This window comes from Arachis duranensis, chromosome 6 (assembly GCF_000817695.3).
Source record: "Arachis duranensis cultivar V14167 chromosome 6, aradu.V14167.gnm2.J7QH, whole genome shotgun sequence".
NCBI lineage: Eukaryota > Viridiplantae > Streptophyta > Magnoliopsida > Fabales > Fabaceae > Arachis > Arachis duranensis.
The window spans coordinates 50702968-50723220 of NC_029777.3; the positions used below are offsets into that span (position 1 = coordinate 50702968).

General features: G+C 37.1%; 1 protein-coding gene across 1 annotated transcript in view; it reads right to left on the bottom strand.

The window, feature by feature from the left end:
• Nucleotides 1-1645: 1645 nt before the first annotated feature.
• The window catches only part of LOC107493730 (cytochrome P450 76A2), a 31178-nt gene continuing 12570 nt past the window's right edge, over nt 1646-20253 (bottom strand). The window contains exon 2 of the mRNA XM_016114786.3: nt 1646-2544. Coding sequence (XP_015970272.1) covers nt 1918-2544 — 627 coding nt within the window. The 3' untranslated portion in view covers nt 1646-1917. The remainder of the gene's footprint in view (nt 2545-20253) is intronic.

Here is a 20253-nt window from a genome sequence, read left to right on the forward strand (position 1 = left end):
ACTAAAACGGTCATAACTTGAGCTACAGAGGTTCAAACGACGCGGTTCCAGTTGCGTTGGAAAGCTAACGTCCAGGGCTTCGATTTGATATATAATATGCCATAGTTGCCCTAACGCTAGGCGACGCAAACGCGTCATCTGCGCGGATGCATCGCAGTTACAAAAATCAGCGTGGCAGATTTCTTCTCCAGCGATTTCTGGGCTGTTTTCGACCCAGTTTGCGGCCCAGAAAACACAGATTAGAGGCTATAAAGTGGGGGAATCCATTCATTCATAAGAATGGTCTCATAATTCATCATTTTAGTTTTAGATGTAGTTTTGAGAGAGAGAGACTCTCTCCTCTCTCTTATGATTTAGGATTAGGATTTTTAGAAATTAGGAATTTATCTCATCTTCTTATCAGGTTCAATATTCCTTTTTCATTACTTGCTTTTCAAATCAGTTTATGAATTCTTCTATGTTACATATTACTCTTTCGAATTAATGTTATTTGAGGTATTCCAGTTAATATTGCTTTCTTTTATTTATGTTATTGATTATTCCCAATCTGAAGACATTTTTATTCTAGTAGATTTAATTCCTTTTCCTTTTGGTCTTGGTTAAGAAATCAGTAACTCAGGAGTTATCTTAGCTCCACATAATTGATAACTGTTATCTTTGCTAATTGAACTGAACTTCAATAATCCCAACCTTTTCTTAGGAAATAAATAGGATTCGAAGGTCAAACTAATTAGTCCCTTGACTTTCCCTTTGCTTTAGCAAAGGTTAACCAAGTGGAATTAAGATTCAACTTTCATTATTATTGATAAGAATAACTAAGTTTGGACTTCCAATTTCTTGTACCTTGCCAAAGGGTTTGCTTTATAGTATTTATTTATTTTAATTGCCATTTAAATTATTTGCTATATTAATTCTTCATTCTCAACCCCAATTTACAATCTCCATAACCAATAATAAAAACATACTTCCCTGCAGTTCCTTGAGAAGACGACCCGAGGTTTAAATACTCGGTTATCAATTTTAAAGGGATTTGTTACTTGTGACAACCAAAACGTTTGCACGAAGGGATTTTTGTTGGTTTAGAATCTATATCTAAAACGCGACTATTCTTATAAAATTCTTTACTAGCAAAAATTCCAACGTCAAGACGACCCAAGATCTAATACTCTGGGTATTTTTATTGGTTTGACTTAACTGACAAACAAATTAAACTTTGATTGTGAGTTATCTATTGGTTTGTAACTATACTTGCAACGTGACTATTTCGTGAAAATTCCGAACCGACGATTTCACTCCGCCTCAATTGTTAATGTCAAATCTTTCTAAAAACCCTAAATTTTGACTGTCTGACTAGAATAATTGATAACTATTGTTTACTTAATCGATTGACTATTACTTGATATGACCTAGAGCACTTATCAGTAGTTTGTGGTTGTAAAATCTGTATCATTCATGCATGAATTGAAATGATGAACACATACAATGCTTTTTTTAACATAGATACCAACATATCAAACCACGTATATAATACATTAAAAGGGTGAAGATGATAAATATTTCACTACTTTTGCATAATACCTCATAAATCATAATTCATAAACTCTCAATGTTTAAATGAAAGCTAGACAGAATATTGACAGTTACTTTCTATCCCAATAAAATTCATACAATTAGTTTTCATTCCATCCAAATTCTCCATTTTGATGTGTTCATGCATGAATTGAAATAATGAACACATAGCGTGTCTTTTTTAACATAGACACCAACATATCAAACCACGTACATAATACATTAAAAGGGTGAATATGACATAAATATTTCGCTACCAAACAACAGCAAAGAAAGTGACAAGACATACATATAATAGATTAACCCATACGAAATGCAGTTGACGTCTTGATGAATTAACCTTGAGACTCACGATGGAGCAACAAGCTTCGGCACTGCAAGCAAGGGCTCAAGCTTCCTCATTGTAATTCCCAATTTATCCCTCATATCCATGGTTGATGGCGTGACATGGCTATCAAGCTCCCAATCAAAGCAATGTAGCAGTGACCCCAGCACCAAATGGAGGACCTTGTGGGCCAGTGGAACCCCCGCGCACATCCTCCTCCCAGCACCAAATGGAATGAACTCATAGTGTTGACCTTTATAATCTACCTTTGACCCAGCATCACAAAAAATAAACCTCTCGGGCTTGAAGGTCAAAGGGTCTTTCCACACATCTGGGTCCCTTCCAATGGCCCACGCATTCACGAAGACCTGCGTGTCTTTTGGTATGTAGTATCCTATGAACATTGTGTCTTGAATAGCCCTTCGAGGAACAAGCAAGGGAATGGGAGGATGCAAGCGAAGTGTTTCTTTCACCACAGCTTGAAGGTATGGGAGATTTTCTATGTCACTCTCTTCGAGTTCCCTTGCGGTTCCAACCACTCTGTTGAGCTCAGATTTTACCGTCATTAAGCAGTTGCAGTTGCACAGAAGCTCTGTGAGTGCCCACTCTATCGTGCTGCTTGTAGTTTCTGATCCGGCCATGAATATTTCCTACATTTTAATTTGAAATAATAATTTTATGAATAATGCTAGACAACTAAGCTATAATAACATTAGAAAAGCAACTCCAATGAAATCAATTTTGGGTATCACTTTTTACTTTTACTGTAATTGAAATGATTTAAAATTTAGTTTGGATACCAATTCTGAAATGATATTGGTATCAAAAAGGAGATACCGTATCATTTTAAAGAAAGATCATTAAAATAATGCTACTTGAATACTTTATTAAATTCTTATTAAATGAACATTGTAATGTTATTGTATTGTTATTAGTAAAATGAGACTACGCATTGGAATGACAAATTTCACATTGAGTTTCAAATCAAATTTTATGATATATGGTCCCACAAATACTTATATGGCACTTTGTAGGACCATAAAATGAAATTAAAATTATGCATTGGAGATGCTCTAGGTGTCAATTTTAACCAACATTATAACAAATTGATCAGTTCAATGGTGGCATAAAGAATGGTGGCTAAGGATGGTAAGAGATTAACCTACCAGTAGATGTGTGACACACATGGCAAATAAATTTTAAAGGAAAGTTTGTCTACTTAGTGGGGAGAATCACATTGGTGATTGGTGCTTAACTAATTCATTATTACCATGAGGACAAGACTAGAAAGTGAATGCAAAAAATAGAGTCTTATAGTGAGGACTATCAAGTGGGGCGACAAAAACATGAAAAATGAACCATTATTAGCCCAAAAAAGGGTGTTAATGTGAAACCGTGAAAGGCGGTGATCGGGGCACATCCATTTGATGGGGATTTGGTGGCAGAAGAAACTTATCTTTTGAAAAAGCTTCGTAGTCATTGGAATTCTGTAGGGAAGCGGCACTCTAGTTGGAGAAATAGTCCAAGCAGTGACTTAGGATAGATTCAAGATGAGCTTCCTAGGAATGATGAAGAGTTAGAATGTGGTAGTGATTTAGCGTTGAAGATTTTCAATTCAAAGATCATCATCGATGACTCGGGATATGTGGCATCTAGCCAAGGTATTTTATCTGTCATTGTGGTGGTCATCGAAGGCGGTCTTAGCAGTAGAAATAGAAGGCAGCAACGAATACCATGAATCGTCACTGAACAAGAAAGAGGATGACATTTCTATCCGTGCTTGTGTGTGGATTCGGGTTGTCCAATGAAAATCATATCTAATTCGGATCTGTTTTGTAAACTCTGCATAATTAGTGAATAATTAGTTAATAAATTAATTATTAATCAAAAAATTATGAAACTAAATTTTATTAATCCAACCGGGTAGAAATATTAAAAATACGAATTTTAACACTAATTTTAAAGATTTTAGCCCAAAACCGAGCCAACGGGCCAAATCGGTTGAATTGGGCCCACGTTGGACCCAAGGCCCAACCCAATCCAACCCACACTTAGTGAACTCAGCCTCCCTTCCCCTTCTTTATATGCATGCCCGCTGAAATACACAAGAGGGAGAAGAACTTGTGAAACCAAACCCTACCTTTCATTCAATCTCATATAACTTCCAATCCGGAGCTCTGATCGCCGCATTGCTTGCGGCCACATGATCACTGCGTCGAACTCTACAAAACCCACCAAACATTGTGGTAAGGAAAACTCAAATTCATTCTCAGCCTCTCCTCCCCCTAAATTTAAAAAAATTGGACATTTGTTATTGAAATTGTGATGTTTTGGTGTTCAGGATCAAGCTAACTTAGTTGATTTTGTGTGATATTAATTTGTATTGGTTTAGATTATATCTGTTGGGATCAAATTGGTTGTAATGGAAGCTTGATGGTAGGCCATGGAAGCAGACTTGCTGTTGGTGTGCATTTTGGTGTTTGGTACATTAGTGGAATGGTGGTATTTGTGGCATTCCAGGCTTAGGGAGAAATCGGCCAAGGTATGGTTTTGGTTTCCTGTAGGTAATATATAATGTTCTGTGAAAACTTAGGTTAGATTATCATAGGATAAGTTGGAATGTACAATTATGTTAATGTTTAGTAATCTTGATTAACAATGTTGAGTTAGCTTGAGAATGAATTGATGATCGATGCTTGTGATGAGGATGATGAATTTGAACTATAATTGTTGATATATTGATGAATTATGTTGCTTGATTTTGGATTGTTGGGAGAGGAGTACGAATTTTGAGTATTGACATATTGTGGAATAAATGAAGAGTGTTTAGGCATGTTTTGGATATGGTTGGTTTGAATTGGAACTTGAAACCTTGGTTTTGAAATGGAAATTTGTAAAAAATGGAGGTTTGTGATTTTGATGAGAAATCCAATTTTTTATCAAACTTTGGCGGGCTATAACTCGGCTTCCGGACCCTCAAACTTCACCAAACTTGATTCATATGAAAATCTGGTCCATGAAGTTTTCGTTGTTTGAAGAATGGACTAAAAATATTTTCCAATGAAAAAGTTATCATGTCAGAAGTTTGGTGTGTAAAAGTGTTTCTGCAGATTTGTAACAGGTTTTTGAGAAAATACAGGGCCCGCATACGTGGACATATGGCTGCGTATGTGAGAATTTGCCACTATCTTGTGGAACTCGGGTACGCGAGCGTATTAGACCCCCGCAAATGCGAGACATGGCATGCGTATGTGACCATTCGCTTCTGTCCAGTGTACTCGCGTACGCGGACAGATCTCACATATGTGAGATCCTTTATTTTTGGGAAAATGCATTTTTATGAACTTTAGCCTATTCTCTAACCTCTAAACCTCTATTTTGACTCTCTAATATCCTAAAACTTAGTTTTAATCACAGTAAAGTGGGTGAACCTTGAAAGAGAGGTAACTTGGAAGTGAAGAAAGTTTGTGAAGTGGTGAATTATGATTGTGAAGTGCTGAAACACTAAATATGTGATGAATAATGGCTAAGATGAAAAAGAATAATTGAACTCGAATAATGACTTGGCTTGTGCACTTTTTTTATCTAAGATATGAGTTTCCTTGGGTAGATGCATTGGCTTGCCACCACTTTCTCCAAGTTGAGACTCGATACTCCATTGACCCTATGTCGCAAGATGTGGTCGGACACTTTAACTCCCCAGAAATAGTTCCAATGAGTTGATTTTGATAATTGATTGTAAATTTATGCATAGACTTTTAGGGATGCGTGCACGGAGGGATTGTCCAGGGTTAGCTACCAGACATGTCGGGTTTGACTATATAACCGACAAATGAGACTCATCATCCATAGGGCGGGCATACATCAAGTGCATTTGTCTGTTTTGTTTGAGTTTGCATTACTTGGGTTTGCTTACTTGATAATCTATGCTTAACTATTATATGTTCTGTTTGCTATAACTATAATCTATTTGTGTTTTTCTTGCATGTATTATATGTCTATGCAATTGAGAGATCCCCTGACTGGCAGAGGAATGACAAGAGTTATTCCACTGGAGCTTGGAAGGTTGGAGGAAAGTGAAAAATGAGGGGTTAAGTTAGGATTTGGTTAGAACCTAAGGGCCTTAGATAACTTATCTGAGTGTCGGAGTTCTAGAATCACCTCTAACTTTTCCGAGGCCTTATATATTATGTATGTTGCCACCATTACCATGTGGAGAACCCTTGGTTCTCATTCCATATATATATATGTTTAGACTCTCCTTTGTGTATGTTTCACTTTTGTACATCTTAGAGGCTTGACGGAGAACTAGGAGTTTATGTTATGTATTTTGAGTACTTTTGGGATGTATATTTATATATGATATTCTCCGGCTGGCCTTAGCTTCACAGGTTGAGCACGGAGCTTGACATTCTATATCTTTTGACATTCCGCTCTTGTTATATATATGTGCATTTACTTTTCTTCGTACGCAAATTTCTGTTATGTGAGCATTGCGCTTTTCTTTTAATGATTTTACTTAAACTTTTTCTTCAAGACTCATCAATTATTAAATTCTTTCAACTACTATTATGCATATATTTTATTTTAGAGGTCATAATACTACACCACCTCTATTTTATGGTTCAAGCGTAAAGCTCTGTCTAGTAGGGTATTACATGTTTAGTAAGGGTTACATTTTTAACGATATCTTTAACAAAAGGTGGGAAAAAAAGAAAAAAAATTACATAAAATATGAGAAAACACCCTACATGATGATTATTTTGATAACACAAGGATTGACATCAAATTATGTAGAACATAACCAAAGATGTAAAAAATCTAACTATGAAATAATGAATAATATAAACAAATGATTTCAAATGTTTAGTATTTTAAAATTTTTTAATAAAAGTTATTTCTTAAATAACTTATAAAATAGACTTTAATTAGTTTCAAATAAAAATTATTACTAAAACATATATTTAGAAATCTTATAATTTTAAATTTATATACTCTTCAATCAAGTAGATCCTACATTTTATTCTTATATTTTGCTAATAAAAAATATTTGCAAAAGAAATTTAACTAACTTTTAAATAATATTCATATTGTTTTGAATAAACCACATAAACACTGTCATTTTAATGTAAATAAATACTGTTTGAGCCAACCTCTAATCCTTATCCGACCTGTTCTAGGGGAGGAGCTCATTCTCTACCTAGCAGTTGCAAGCCGGGCTATAGCCTCAGCGTTAGTTTGAGAAGACGAACACGGACAACAACCTATCTACTTTGTTAGTAAAGCTCTATAAGGGGCAGAACTAAACTATCAAAAGATAGAGAAGTTTGCATATGCCCTTATCATCCCTTCCAGAAGGCTCTGACCTTATTTTCAAGCTCATACTATAAAAGTCCAAACTAACCAACCCATGAAGCATATCTTACAGAAGACAGACATTGTAGGAAGGATGCTACAATGGGTCATAAAACTATCTGAGTTCAACTTAAGGTATCAAACTCGGACAATAATCAAATCCCTGTATCTAGCCAACTTTGTGGCCAAATACACTAAAGCCCAGGGAAGTCCTACTACCTAGAATCTATATGTAGATGGATCATCCAAAAAAGCTAGAACTGGAGCAGGAGTAATTTTGGAGAGTAAAGAAGGAACTCAGGTAGAAGGCTAAAGATCTCAATATGGAGAAATACTTGGAAGAAGCACAAGAATATTTAGTTCAATTCTCGAAGATAGAGGTCAGATATGTAGCTCAGGAATCCAATATACAAGCTGACCCCTTCTCCAAACTGGCCAGCACCAATCCAGGGGGCAACAATAGAAGCCTGAACTAGGAAACTCTCTACACACCATCAATATTAAAGGAAGATGACAAGTCGGGCATAATGACCATATCCAACCAAACCCTAGGATGGATGGCCATCATAATCGAATATCTTAAATTTGATATCATTCTTGGAGAAGAACAGGAAATAAGGAGGCTCATAAAAGAAGCACAAAACTATACCCTGGTCTATAATGTTCTCTACAAAAGAGGAATGTCTACACCTCTATTGAAGTGTGTCCCGACCTTCAAGAGTAATGTGGTCTTAGAAGAAGTTCATAATGACATATGTGAAAATCACTTAGGAGTAAGATCACTAGCTAAAAAAGTGATCCAAGCTGGCTTCTTTTGGCCGACCATGCAAAAGGAGGCGTTCGACTTCGTCAAAAAATGTCCGCCTTATCAAAAGTATGATAACTTCCATGCAGCATCTCCAGAGGAACTAATCAGTGTCACCTCATCTTAGCCATTTGAAAAATGGGGTCTTCACCTTTTCATCCATTTTCACAAGCATCCGAACAGGTAAAGTACTTCATAGTTGGGATTGATTATTTCATCAAGTGGATTGAAGTATAACTCTTGGCAACCATCATAGCTCAAAGAAGTTAAAATTTTCCTTACAAGCACATTGTTACCCGATTTGGAGTCCCACACTCTATTACCACGAATAATAGAACTCAGTTCACCAACTTAATCTTTAGAAGCACCAGTTCATGTCGGTAGAACACCCCCAAGCTAATGGAGCATGGGTAACGAGCTCCCACAAGTCTTGTGGGCATATTGGACAACTCTCCACTCAACGATTGGAGAATCACCTTTTCGACTTGCTTACAGCATAAAAGCCGTGATTCTTGTAGAAATCACTGAGGAATCTCCAAGGGTTAGATTCTATAATGAAGTGATAAATGTCCAAGCACAAAAGGAAAAACTCAATATTCTCCTAGAAGTTTGAGAACAAGCTCAGATAAAAGAGGAAGTATTGAAGCAAAGGATAGCCTTGAGGTACAACAAGAAAGTCATCAGAAGAAGCTTTGCCACAAATGACCTCATACTAATCCGAAACGACATCGGAGTTCAGGAGTCGGATGAGAAAAAGTTGGCTGCAAACTAGAAAGGACCTTATAAAGTTATTGGAGTCTTATGAAAAAGGTCACTATAAAGTGTCTAACCTAAAAGGGAACGAGCTCCCAAGGTTGTGGCATGCATGTAAGTTAAAGAGGTACTACAGTTAGAAAGTGCACCTTGCTCCCTGATATACTTTTTTTTCCGACTTCATGGTTTTCTCCCAAAAAAGATTTTTCTGAAGGTGGTTTTAACGAGGCACCATAGAAAGGGCTAAGGGTAAAAAGAAAAATCCTTAATAGCAAGAGGACTTATGTAAATCTTTTTCTTTTATTAATAACAATACTTTTTCTACCAAAATTTCCATCCAAACAGTTAATATAAGCTCGAAAAATCGTGAAAATTATTGCCTGATCTGAGTGGATGACAAAATGAAGGGACGAGGTACAAATTAGTGTAAAAAGTTATATAAGCAGTTCATGGTCCGGCCTTAAAAGAGTTAGATCTAAAATGAAATGTAAGAGGAACTTGATAAGCCCAACTACTTAAAAACAGAATGCAAACTTTTGAGGGAAAACAATATTTACATATGAAAGGTCCAGAAATGACCGACCTACTTCACCGACATCTTTCCCAACTTAGCGAAAAAAACATCAAAAGTTATCAAAGCGACTTAATGGAAATTTCTACTGGGTCACAAAGAGCTAACAACTGTACCAACTAATTAACACTGCAATTATTCAGGCGAAAAGCCACTATCAGAATAGTGAAAAGAAGTTTTTTAAAACAACAGAATAAAATTTGTTTAAGCTACAACTAATACAAAATAATTGTTCATTAAATGACCTATAGGCCGGGTTATCCAAATACTTAGAAAGTAAAGACTAAGGAGGAGGAATTTGCTCGTTCAAAGTCATGTTAGAAATATCTTCGGGTTACATGGAAGAGGTCGAAAGAGTTTTAATATGAGAAAAGATTGGCTCATCTTTCATCCATGTTGGAAAGCTCAGAGAAGCTTCCTCAACTCGAACTTTTGAGGTCTTCGGGTTGGGTACAAGAGTGTCTTCATTGTCTTGAAGTAAAGGAACAATCTTTCCATCAACCACAATGTTATCAGAACAAATAAGGGAGAGGTCTGCCTTGGGAGCAACAACCTAGAACTGAGCCTTTAGATTTTCCACCATCTCGTCCACACCTTTGACTATGGTCTTCTCAACCTCCGCATATTTCTCCTTGGAGTTGGCGACTCATCTACTAAGTCAAGCTTCTCCTTTTCCAAGGTTGGAAAAAAGTGACTCCTTCTCGTCCTCCAATTCTGATTGTTTCCCTTAAGGACGCCACCACAGCTTGAAGGTCAGCCAAAGCATGCTGGGTGGCACCAAGGAAATTCTTCTCTAACTCCTTGAATAATGAAGCACACACCCCATCCACCCAAATTCCACCTCGGGCAAGTATTTAAAGGTGGCTCTTCATGAAAACATCGTCCATACTAATAGAACTATTTGGAAGGATGTAATTTTTAGTCCAGGCTACCGCATTAAAGCCCTGCTCATAGACACTCCCTGAGTCGGTGGTCTTCTATTTTTTAGACTTCGGCTCGGAATTGGGTGGGTGAGGAAAGAGCTATTTGTTTTACCAACAAACACGTATAACATCCCACACACCCAATAAACATGTAATACCATCTCACACACCCAACAACTACAATCACATTACCAGAAACAGAAATGGTGCCACCTTCAATAGCTAAGTTGACACCATTTGGGGGTAATACAGCAAAAACCCCACACTCAAGACTCACGGTAACAATCAAAAGTTCAGATTCAACAAAAAAAAAGAAGAAATTTTTTTTCAAAACATCTCCAATAAATAAAGCAACAACACCACTCGGAGAACAAGAAAATAGAGACATAAATTAAAAAAGATAAGAAAATCTAACCTTGAAGGAATGGGAATAAAAAAAAGTGCTTGAACAACAAAGACACAAACATTTCACTCCAAATACAAAGACAAAATCCTTTTTATTCAAGATGGAAAAAAACTTTGAATTCAAGAACGGATGCGGAAATGAAGTTCAAGAAATTTTTGAAAGAAAGAAATGGGTAAACATTTCAGAAGAAGAATTGAAAAAAGAGAAAGAAATATTTTGGGTATTTATAAGACACAAGGGGCAAAAGAGTAAATCCACATGCCCTTGTTAATGACAAGCGCGGTTCCCAAGGCAACTGCAAAAGTAACGTACGCCATACCATCAAGGGACACAACATTTCAAAATTTTTTCAAAAAAGCGACGAGTATCTGACCTACCAAAAGCAGTATACCGGACATGGGAGGCTAAATCTACAAATGCTCGAGTCCAACCTTATAAAATTTTGGGTTCAAACAGGGCCTCTGTTCATACCCTTGCCCAAAATAAAACCAGGTCCAAAAGTAATAAAAACCCATCCAACGAAAGTGGCGTCATCTACTCCTACCCGACCTTATAGAGGTCGGGCGCAATGACAACAATTGAAGAATTCAGCCTTACATATTTGAATGAGCAACTAACTTCTAAGATATCTCCTACCCATTTAGAAGGAAGATCTAAACAACTTCCCAAGAAAAAGGGAACAGCGATCCACCATTCAAGGTGGAACTACTCTAAAAGGTGGTTATCTTTTCTACTATACATATACTGACATACTCAACTATAATTGGAACCGAATCTACTGAAAAACCTGCTTTGAACCTTTGCTAACTTAGACATCAGAGTTCCTTGCAGATACTACCCCTGCCTCCTTCACGAGGAACTCGGACGGTGGTACCTCGACACTAGTATAAGTTGAATGTTGTCACCAAAGAAACCTGGACTTCATATCTAGGTCCAAATACAATTTAATTAAGATAACCCTCAAAACACAAACCAACTCCAACCAATTAAAATTTATTCGGTTCAATTTTCATTTTTTTTCCAAATTCAAAGCAATCCTACACGCGAACTCCCACTACAAGAAAAAAGGTCTGTCGATACACTTTTTTCTTGCCACGCTCTTAAAGCGTGGCCAAAAGGGGTCAATGTCCACCCTTTTATGAGGGTGGCAATCGATTAGAGATTTGACCACATTTCTTTTGCCACACTTTAAAAGCATGTCGAAAGGGGTCAATGGCCATGCTTTTATAAGGGTGGCGATTGATTAGAGATTTTGTCATACTTTTTTTTGCCACCCATTTGTAGAGAGCAACAGGCACGCTATTAAAGCATGCCTATAGATTTACATTATGGTGACATTTTTAAAATGCTGTCGCCATGCTTTTTATTGCTACGCTTCAAAAGAGTGGCTTAAAGAAATCAATAGGCACGCTTTTGAGGCGTGGCTATTTTGTTTTTATTTTCGTCACTTTTTAAAAGCATACCAATTTCCTACCCATTATATATACTGATATATTGATATTTGAAAACCCTATTCTCTTAAACACTTTGACATCACTCACTCTTCTCATCTCTGTAACCCTAACATAGCTATAACTACCTCTCTCCCAACAACGCCGCTATCTCCCTCTCTCAATCCATCACTGTAAACCCCGCTAAAATCGGTAAATAATTAGTAAATAAATTAAATTTTAATTAGGAAAATTAAAAATACAAAACTAATATCAAAATAGGATAAAGCTCTTTAAATCGAGAATTTTGATACCAATTTCGAAAAATTTGTCCCGAAATTGGACTAGATGGGTCGAACCGGTTGGACCGAACCCAAACCGGGCCCATGGGCCAACTAGCCCAGCATATAAATGAGCTAAAGCTCATTTTCTCTTCTAAGAACATAGTAGAAGCGGTGCTAAACGCATGGAGAAGAAGGGAAGGGAAGAAACCTTTGTCTCAATTTCCAAACGCGGTAACTTCTCCGATCGCCGCGCCGTTCGCGGCCACGCGTCCAGCGCATCGAGCTCTATGTTTCTATCGGATCAATTTCACGGGTAAGCCTCAATTTTATTTCAGATTCTCATTTCCCCTTTCTATTTGTGAAATTAAGCTCTTGTGATGAAATGTTGCCAAAATCGGTGTTTTAGGTTCGATTTAGCTTTCGAAGCTTATGGGCCCAAGTTATTGAGCATATGGGTATGTTAAGGACACCCTAACCCTAGCTCAATATTGTATTTATAATGAAAATACTGAAATTGTAACATGTATATGAATTGGGTGTAGATTAAGTGGGTATATATGCATTGGAATTGAATTGGGAGTATTTGGAGGCTTGTTGGTGATCAAGGCTTGCTTTGTGGCTGTTTTAATTGAGCTTGGAGGGGCTGTGTTTGGTGTTGTGAGGCTGCCTTGGGTGAAAATAAGTGATTGGCCAAGGTATGTTTTAAGTTTTGCACGTTTAATATTTACGGTGTTGTGAAAACATAGGTTAGAGGAACCATAGGATAAGTTGAATTTGTTATTGCATTTAATGAGTAGTTTTGTAATGTTGTTGGAATAAATTGTTGATGAAAATATATTGGAATTATGAGGTATTGAAGTTATTAATTTTATGCTCTTGGACTTGCTTATGATGGATTGTGTTGGTGTTGATATATATTGATGGTTTATGGTTGGTGTTTGTTAATAAAGAGTTGTTGTGTGAGTTGATGGAATATTGTGTGAAGGGTTGATAATTGCATTAATGGAATGGTATTTGTGAAGGGTTATTCATATATGTATAGGTGATATATGCTCATGCAAAGTTGAGATTATGGCTCATTGGATTGGTTAAAGGTAGTTTGAAGTGGTTGTTGATGAGTTGGAAATGGATATGTTAGCAATATTCATGTTTTAGAGATAAGGATTTATGAATGTGGTGAAAATGAGGGTTGGAAGTCTTTTGGTAAAAAAGTGATTTTGATGAAATTTGGGCATCCATAATTTACTCCCCAAATTTCGGATTGAGTTGTGATTTATTGCAAATGAAAGATGGTTCTATGAGCTTTTGATTGATACAATTTTATGAAAAATAGAATTTTGTAGAGAAAGTTATGGACGTTGAAAGTTTGATGTATGAATCTGTGTTACAGGATGGCAAAAACTGGTTGCAGTAAGCTTTCTAGGCATTCTGCCCATTTTTGAAAAATTCGTGGCTCGCCACCATGTGTTCCAGGTTGAATCTCGATACTCTGTTGACCCTACATCGTAAGGGTGACTGGGCACGTATAAATTTCCGGGTATGGATAGCCCACATTGAGTGATTATATGATAAATGAATGTGAACTCTATGCATAGACTCTTGGGGATGCGCGACAGGGGACAGTCTAAGGTTTTTGGACTTGTCGGGTTGGCTGGATAACCGACAGATAGGCCTCATCAGCCATAGGACAGGCATGCATCATATGCATTTGTTTGTTTTGATTGCTATGCATTTCCTTGGTTTGCCTAATTGATATATACCACCTTCTACCTGTTATACTTGCTACTTGTGCTATCTGCTCATTACTTGTGCGTAAACTTGTTTTGTTGCTTGTTTCTATTGCATTACGGATGATGGAGGAATGGAGGAAATGGAGAAATGGTTTGGTGATAGGTTAGGATTGAAATTAAGTAAGTTAGGTATTAAGTTAAGCAGATTTAGAATACCTACCCCTGTTTATGGTTTCTATTTAGTAATTAAGTTGGATAACTGAATAACGGAGTTCTAGGATTACCTAAAGCATTCTCAAGACCTTATTTATTAAATGCATGGCACTTTTACTATGCTGAGAACCTCCAGTTCTCATTCCATACTATTGTTGTTTTTCAGATACAGGTCGAGAGGCTCCTCGCTAGGCGTCTGGATCCTTGAAGCGAAGTAGTTCTTGGGTGTATTTTGGGTTTCTGTTTGTATATATGTAAATATGTATTTAGCTTACTCTCCAAGTAACTTATGTATGCTGCTCCTCTTAGAGGTTGAAGGAGAGATAGGAGTTTATTCTAGTATTTTGATGTATTTTGGGGATACTTATGTATGTTTATATATATATCCCCCGGCCAGCCTTAGCTTCGCAGGCTAAGTCAAGGGCTAGTTATGTTGTTTCCTTGGTTTTCCTATACCTTTTACTCATCTTTATCATTTTCCGATTAGGTTTCTTAGTATGCAAGTAATCCTTTCTTTTGAGCATTGCGCTTTTCATTTTGCGATTTTTTTCACCCGTTTTGTCTCAAAGCTCCTAGTGTATTATTCTCTTCTCTATTATGCATTTATTTTGCTGTTTAGAGGTCCGTAACACCACACTACCTCTGTTCTACGACTTAAGCGTAAAACTCTGTGTAGTAGGGTGTTACAGTCACAGCCCCTTGATAAATCACTTTTTTATGGTTTATATTGTATTTAATTGAGTGGTTTTATCAAGTTTTCACCCACTTATTCATAGGATTTGCATGATTTTACAATTCCTTCCCATTATAGTTCTATGATTGAAAACATGCTTCTTTGGTCTTAATTTAGCTAATCTTAATCCTCTCTTATTACCATTCGAAGCCTTGATCTGTGTGTTAAGTGTTTCAGGCTTTATAGGGTAGGAATGGCTTAGAGAATGAAGAGGAAGCATGCAAAAATGGAAGGAACACAAGGAATTGAGGAGATGACCAGCGAGAAGTCACGCAGTCGAATGACTCACACGACCGCGCAAAATGGAAGAAATCAGAGTGACGCGTTCGCGTGTCTAACGCGACCGCGTGGATTGGAAGCTGCACAAACAACGCGAATGCGTGGACGACGCGCACGCGTGGTACGAAAAAACGCTGAGTGACGCGATCGCGTGGACGACGCGGATGCGTGACGTGCGCGATCTGCAGAATTACAAAAGTCGCTGGCAGAGATTCTGGGCCGCATTTCAACCCAGTTTTTGGCCCAAAAACACATATTAAAGTCAAGGAACATGCAGAAACTCAAAGAGGATTGGAGATTCAATCATTACTCACAATTTTAGGTTTTAGATGTAGTTTTTAGAGAGAGAGGTTCTCTCCTCTCTCTTAGGATTTAGGATTAGGATTTATCTCATCTTCATATCAGGTTCAATATTCCTTTTACTTTGTATTTCTCTTTTACTTTCAGATACTTTGATGCTTGTATTACTTATGTTGCCTATTTGGCTTATGCACCATTCATGTTAGAATTTTCTTAAATAATATAATTTGAGGTATTTTCAGATCTATGATTTTTATCAAGCTTTTTATATTCTTGGCTTTAATTGATTAGTTGGTAACTCTTGAGTTGTCAAACTCACTGTCGACTGAAAATTGGAATTCTTCAAGAATTAACTCGAGTTCCAATAACTCTAGCCTTTTCCAAGGAAAGACTAGGACCTAAGGAACCAAACTTATTCCATTCACTTAACTTACCTTCATAGTTAGAGGTTAACTTAGTGGGAGAAAAATCCAATTCTCATCAAAATTGATAAGGATAACTGGGATAGGACTTCCAGTTTTCATACCTTGCCAAGAGTTTTATTAGTTATTAATTTATTAATTCTTGCAATCTATTTCTCCTCCTTAAAGCCTTTTTCAAATCCAAACACTGTTTTTTCCATAACCAATAATAAATCATACTTCCCTGCAATTCCTTGAGAAGATGACCCGAGGTTTGAATACTTCGGTTTATAAATGTATTGGGTTTTGTTACTTGTGACAACCAAAACGTTTGTACGAAGGGATTTTCTGTTGGTTTAGAATCTATACTCACAACGCGACTATATTTTAAAAAATTCTTTACTAGCAAAAATCCTAACGTCAAAATGGCACCGTTGCTAGGGAATTGCAAACGTGTGTCTTATTATTGGTTATTGTAAATATTTTTCTTTTACTTGTTTATTTGTTTTTTCTCTTTCCCCTTTATTTCTGATAACTACTATGAATTCTCACCCCTCTCACTTTGAGTTTGGTTCTAATTTTGTTGCAAGGAATGGAAGCTATAACAGGACTATGCATCAAGGTCTAAGCAATCAAAGATGGATGGAGCCACGAGGATCTGATCACCCTTTTTGGCAACAACAACCTCCTAGATATCATGGACAAAGACCATTCTACAATGCATACCCAACTGATAGATTTGGTGGACCCCTTGTAGCTACCAACAAGCCCCACCCTATGCTCAGAGACCATCCTCTCAACATAGTTTCAACCCACCATACTCACAAGCTTCTTTTCACCATTCACTACTACATGACCCTTATCCACTCCAATGCCAATCCAATTACTCCCAAGAACCACCACTCCCCTATACACCATGTCCATATCCATCAAGCCAAGAATCACAGGTTCACTTCGAAGAATCAGTAAACCAATTTAATGCAACCCTTCATCAACTGGAGCAAGCAATAAATCAATTATCTTCCAGACGTTTAGCCCCTCAACAGACTCCCACAGCTTCATGTGGAGAATCCAATGAAGAACGCATTACAAGGAAGACGCTAGAAACTCCAGTGGGTAACAGAGAGCATAACTTCATATTGGAACAAGTGGAGGAAGCCGGAATTATTGAAAAAGAAGAGGAGGCAGTGGTTGAAGACTTAGGAGATGCTGAACCTCCATGGAAAAGTCAAGTCATAGAGCCTCCTTCAAAGATGTTTGAAACTGATGTTGAGGAGGGTATACAACCTCCAAAGCATATCATGGTTGAAGACTTTGAAGGAGACAATCAAGAGATGGATTCAATTATTAATGAATTCTTATCTACATTTGAATGGAGTGGAGCTTGCACGTTCATTAGAAACACCTCCCCCTAAGTTTTCATCATCCTTCACAACATTCAAGTGGGTAAAATTCATATCCCTTAGCTTTCTAATTCCACTTGAATACGGGCTACTGGAGATGGATGGTCAACTTAGAGCTCTTTGTGGCATTAAGAGTAAAAAGAAGATGGTCAGTGGTAAGAATTGTCCTGCAAGGTTCATTATGGTTGGAAGCTTTAAGTTTAAACGCAAAGGTTGGTGTAGAGCTCAACTGACTGGGTCTAAGAAGTTGTTTGGCTATTTCAGTGAGAATTCTAAAGCTGAACCACCCAGATGGCATCATGCTAATCAACTTGAAGACGGGTGTAGAAACAAGATTTGGGATCCGGGAATATATGATGATCAATTTTGGGGGCTCAAAGCTTGTGAAGAACTCCATCAAAGCTTGAGGAATTTACTTAGTATGGATAGAGCTTATTGGAAGACCAATCATTGGTGGAAGTTTCAAGATGAGTTCAAGCACAAGCCACCATGACAAGGAGCTCGCCACATGTCCAACTTAAGGACTATAACTAAAAGTGCTAGGTGGGAGACAACCCACCATGGTATGACCGTTCCTTTTTCAGTTTAAATTTTAGTCTGTTTTTGAGTTTTGATTGAACCTGGAATTTTGCATAACATTCATTGCATTCTTTTTACTTTGTATTTCTCTTTTACCTTCAGATACTTTGATGCTTGTATTACTTATGTTGCCTATTTGGCTTATGCACCATTCATGTTAGGATTTTCTTAAATAATATAATATGAGGTATTTTCAGATCTATGATTTTTATCAAGATTTTTATATTCATGGCTTTAATTGATTAATTGGTAACTCTTGAGTTGTCAAACTCATTGTCGACTGAAAATTGGAATTCTTCAAGAATTAACTCGAGTTCCAATAACTCTAGCCTTTTCCAAGGAAAGACTAGGACCTGAGGAACCAAACTTATTCCATCCACTTGACTTACCTTCATAGTTAGAGGTTAACTTAGTGGGAGAAAAATCCAATTCTCATCACAATTGATAAGGATGACTGGGATAGGACTTCCAGTTTTCATACCTTGCCAAGAGTTTTATTAGTTATTAATTTATTAATTCTTGCAATCTATTTCTCCTGCTTAAAACCTTTTTCAAACCCAAACATTGTTTTCTCCATAACTAATAATAAATCATACTTTCCTGCAATTCCTTGAGAAGACGACCCGTGGTTTGAATACTTCGGTTTATAAATTTATTGGGTTTTGTTACTTGTGACAACCAAAACGTTTGTACGAAGGGATTTTCTGTTGCTTTAGAATCTATACTCACAACGCGACTATATTTTTACAAAATTCTTTACTAGCAAAAATCCTAACGTCACCCCTCCCTCTAACCCGTCGCAGCACCTCCGTCCATCCCTTCATCGTCGCTCATTCCCTGCGCCGTCGTCTCCCTCACCCACACGCGTCGCGCCACCTGTCAGCACTAACTCGTCAGTGCCAACTGCCAGCGCCACCGTCATTCTGCTACTCTCTCTTTTTCTCTCTACATGAACTCTCATTCTCCCTACTCCATTATCATTGCCAGTGCTGGCGTCTCTAGTGTTTATCCATGAATCCGCGGCAGGATTTGGAAGGAAAAAAATCGGTGTCATCTTCGTCGAGCTCAGCACTGGATGCATCGCTGGCGTCGGCGGTAAAGCTTCAATTCGTGGTTTATGATTTTTTTTCTAAACTTTATTTTCTATTTTTTTTATTTGTCTAAACTTCTAATTATTTGATTTTTTCTCATTTTGCTAAGCTTTAAATTATTTAATTTTTTGTTATGATTTTTTACTTATTTGTTCTGATTCTTTTTCTGAGAATTTATTTTTGTTTTGATTGTTTTTATGATTTTATTTCTGATTATTTCTTGTTGGTTCTAATTATTTGTTCTGATATCTTTTTGCTAAATGGAACCCTTGTCATCAGTGGGATCTACATTAGAAAACCAATTGCGTAGAGGGATGCAGATTTTCGTGAAGACTCAAACCGGGAAGACGATAATGCTAGAGGTGGAAATTTCTAATACTATTGATAACATGAAGGCAAAGATACAGGACAAAGAAAAGATTCCACCGAACCAACAGCGAATAATCTTTGCTATGAAGGCAAAGATACAGGACGCACCCTGGCCGATTACAACATTCAGATGGAGTCCACCCACCATCTTATTTTGAGGCTCCGTGGCGGTGAACTCTGATTGTTGATTATGCTGGTGTTGTTTTCTTTCTGATGTTCTCGTTATAAAATTTGGACTTTTGTTACTTTTCCTGTGCCTTATTGATTCTTGTGAATCTGTTACATGTAATTAAGATTGTTCCTTTGTTCTTCTGCTAAAGTATTGATTAATACAGAATAAGATTTATTTTTGCTATTACTCTGTGTTGTGCATTGATGAGCGGATAATTTATACGCTTTTTGGCATTGTTTTTAGGTAGTTTTTAGTAAGTTTGAGCTACTTTTAGGGATGTTTTCATTAGTTTTTATGTTAAATTCACATTTCTGGACTTTACTATGAGTTTGTGTGTTTTTCTGTGATTTCAGGTAAATTCTGGCTGAAATTGAGGGACTTGAGCAAAACTCTGAAGAAGGCTGACAAAAGGACTGCTGATGCTGTTGGAATCTGACCTCCCTGCACTCGAAATGGATTTTCTGAAGTTACAGAACTCCAAATGGCGCGCTCTCAACGGCGTTGGAAAGTAGACATCCAGAGCTTTCCAGCAATATATAATAGTCTATACTTTATTCGGAGA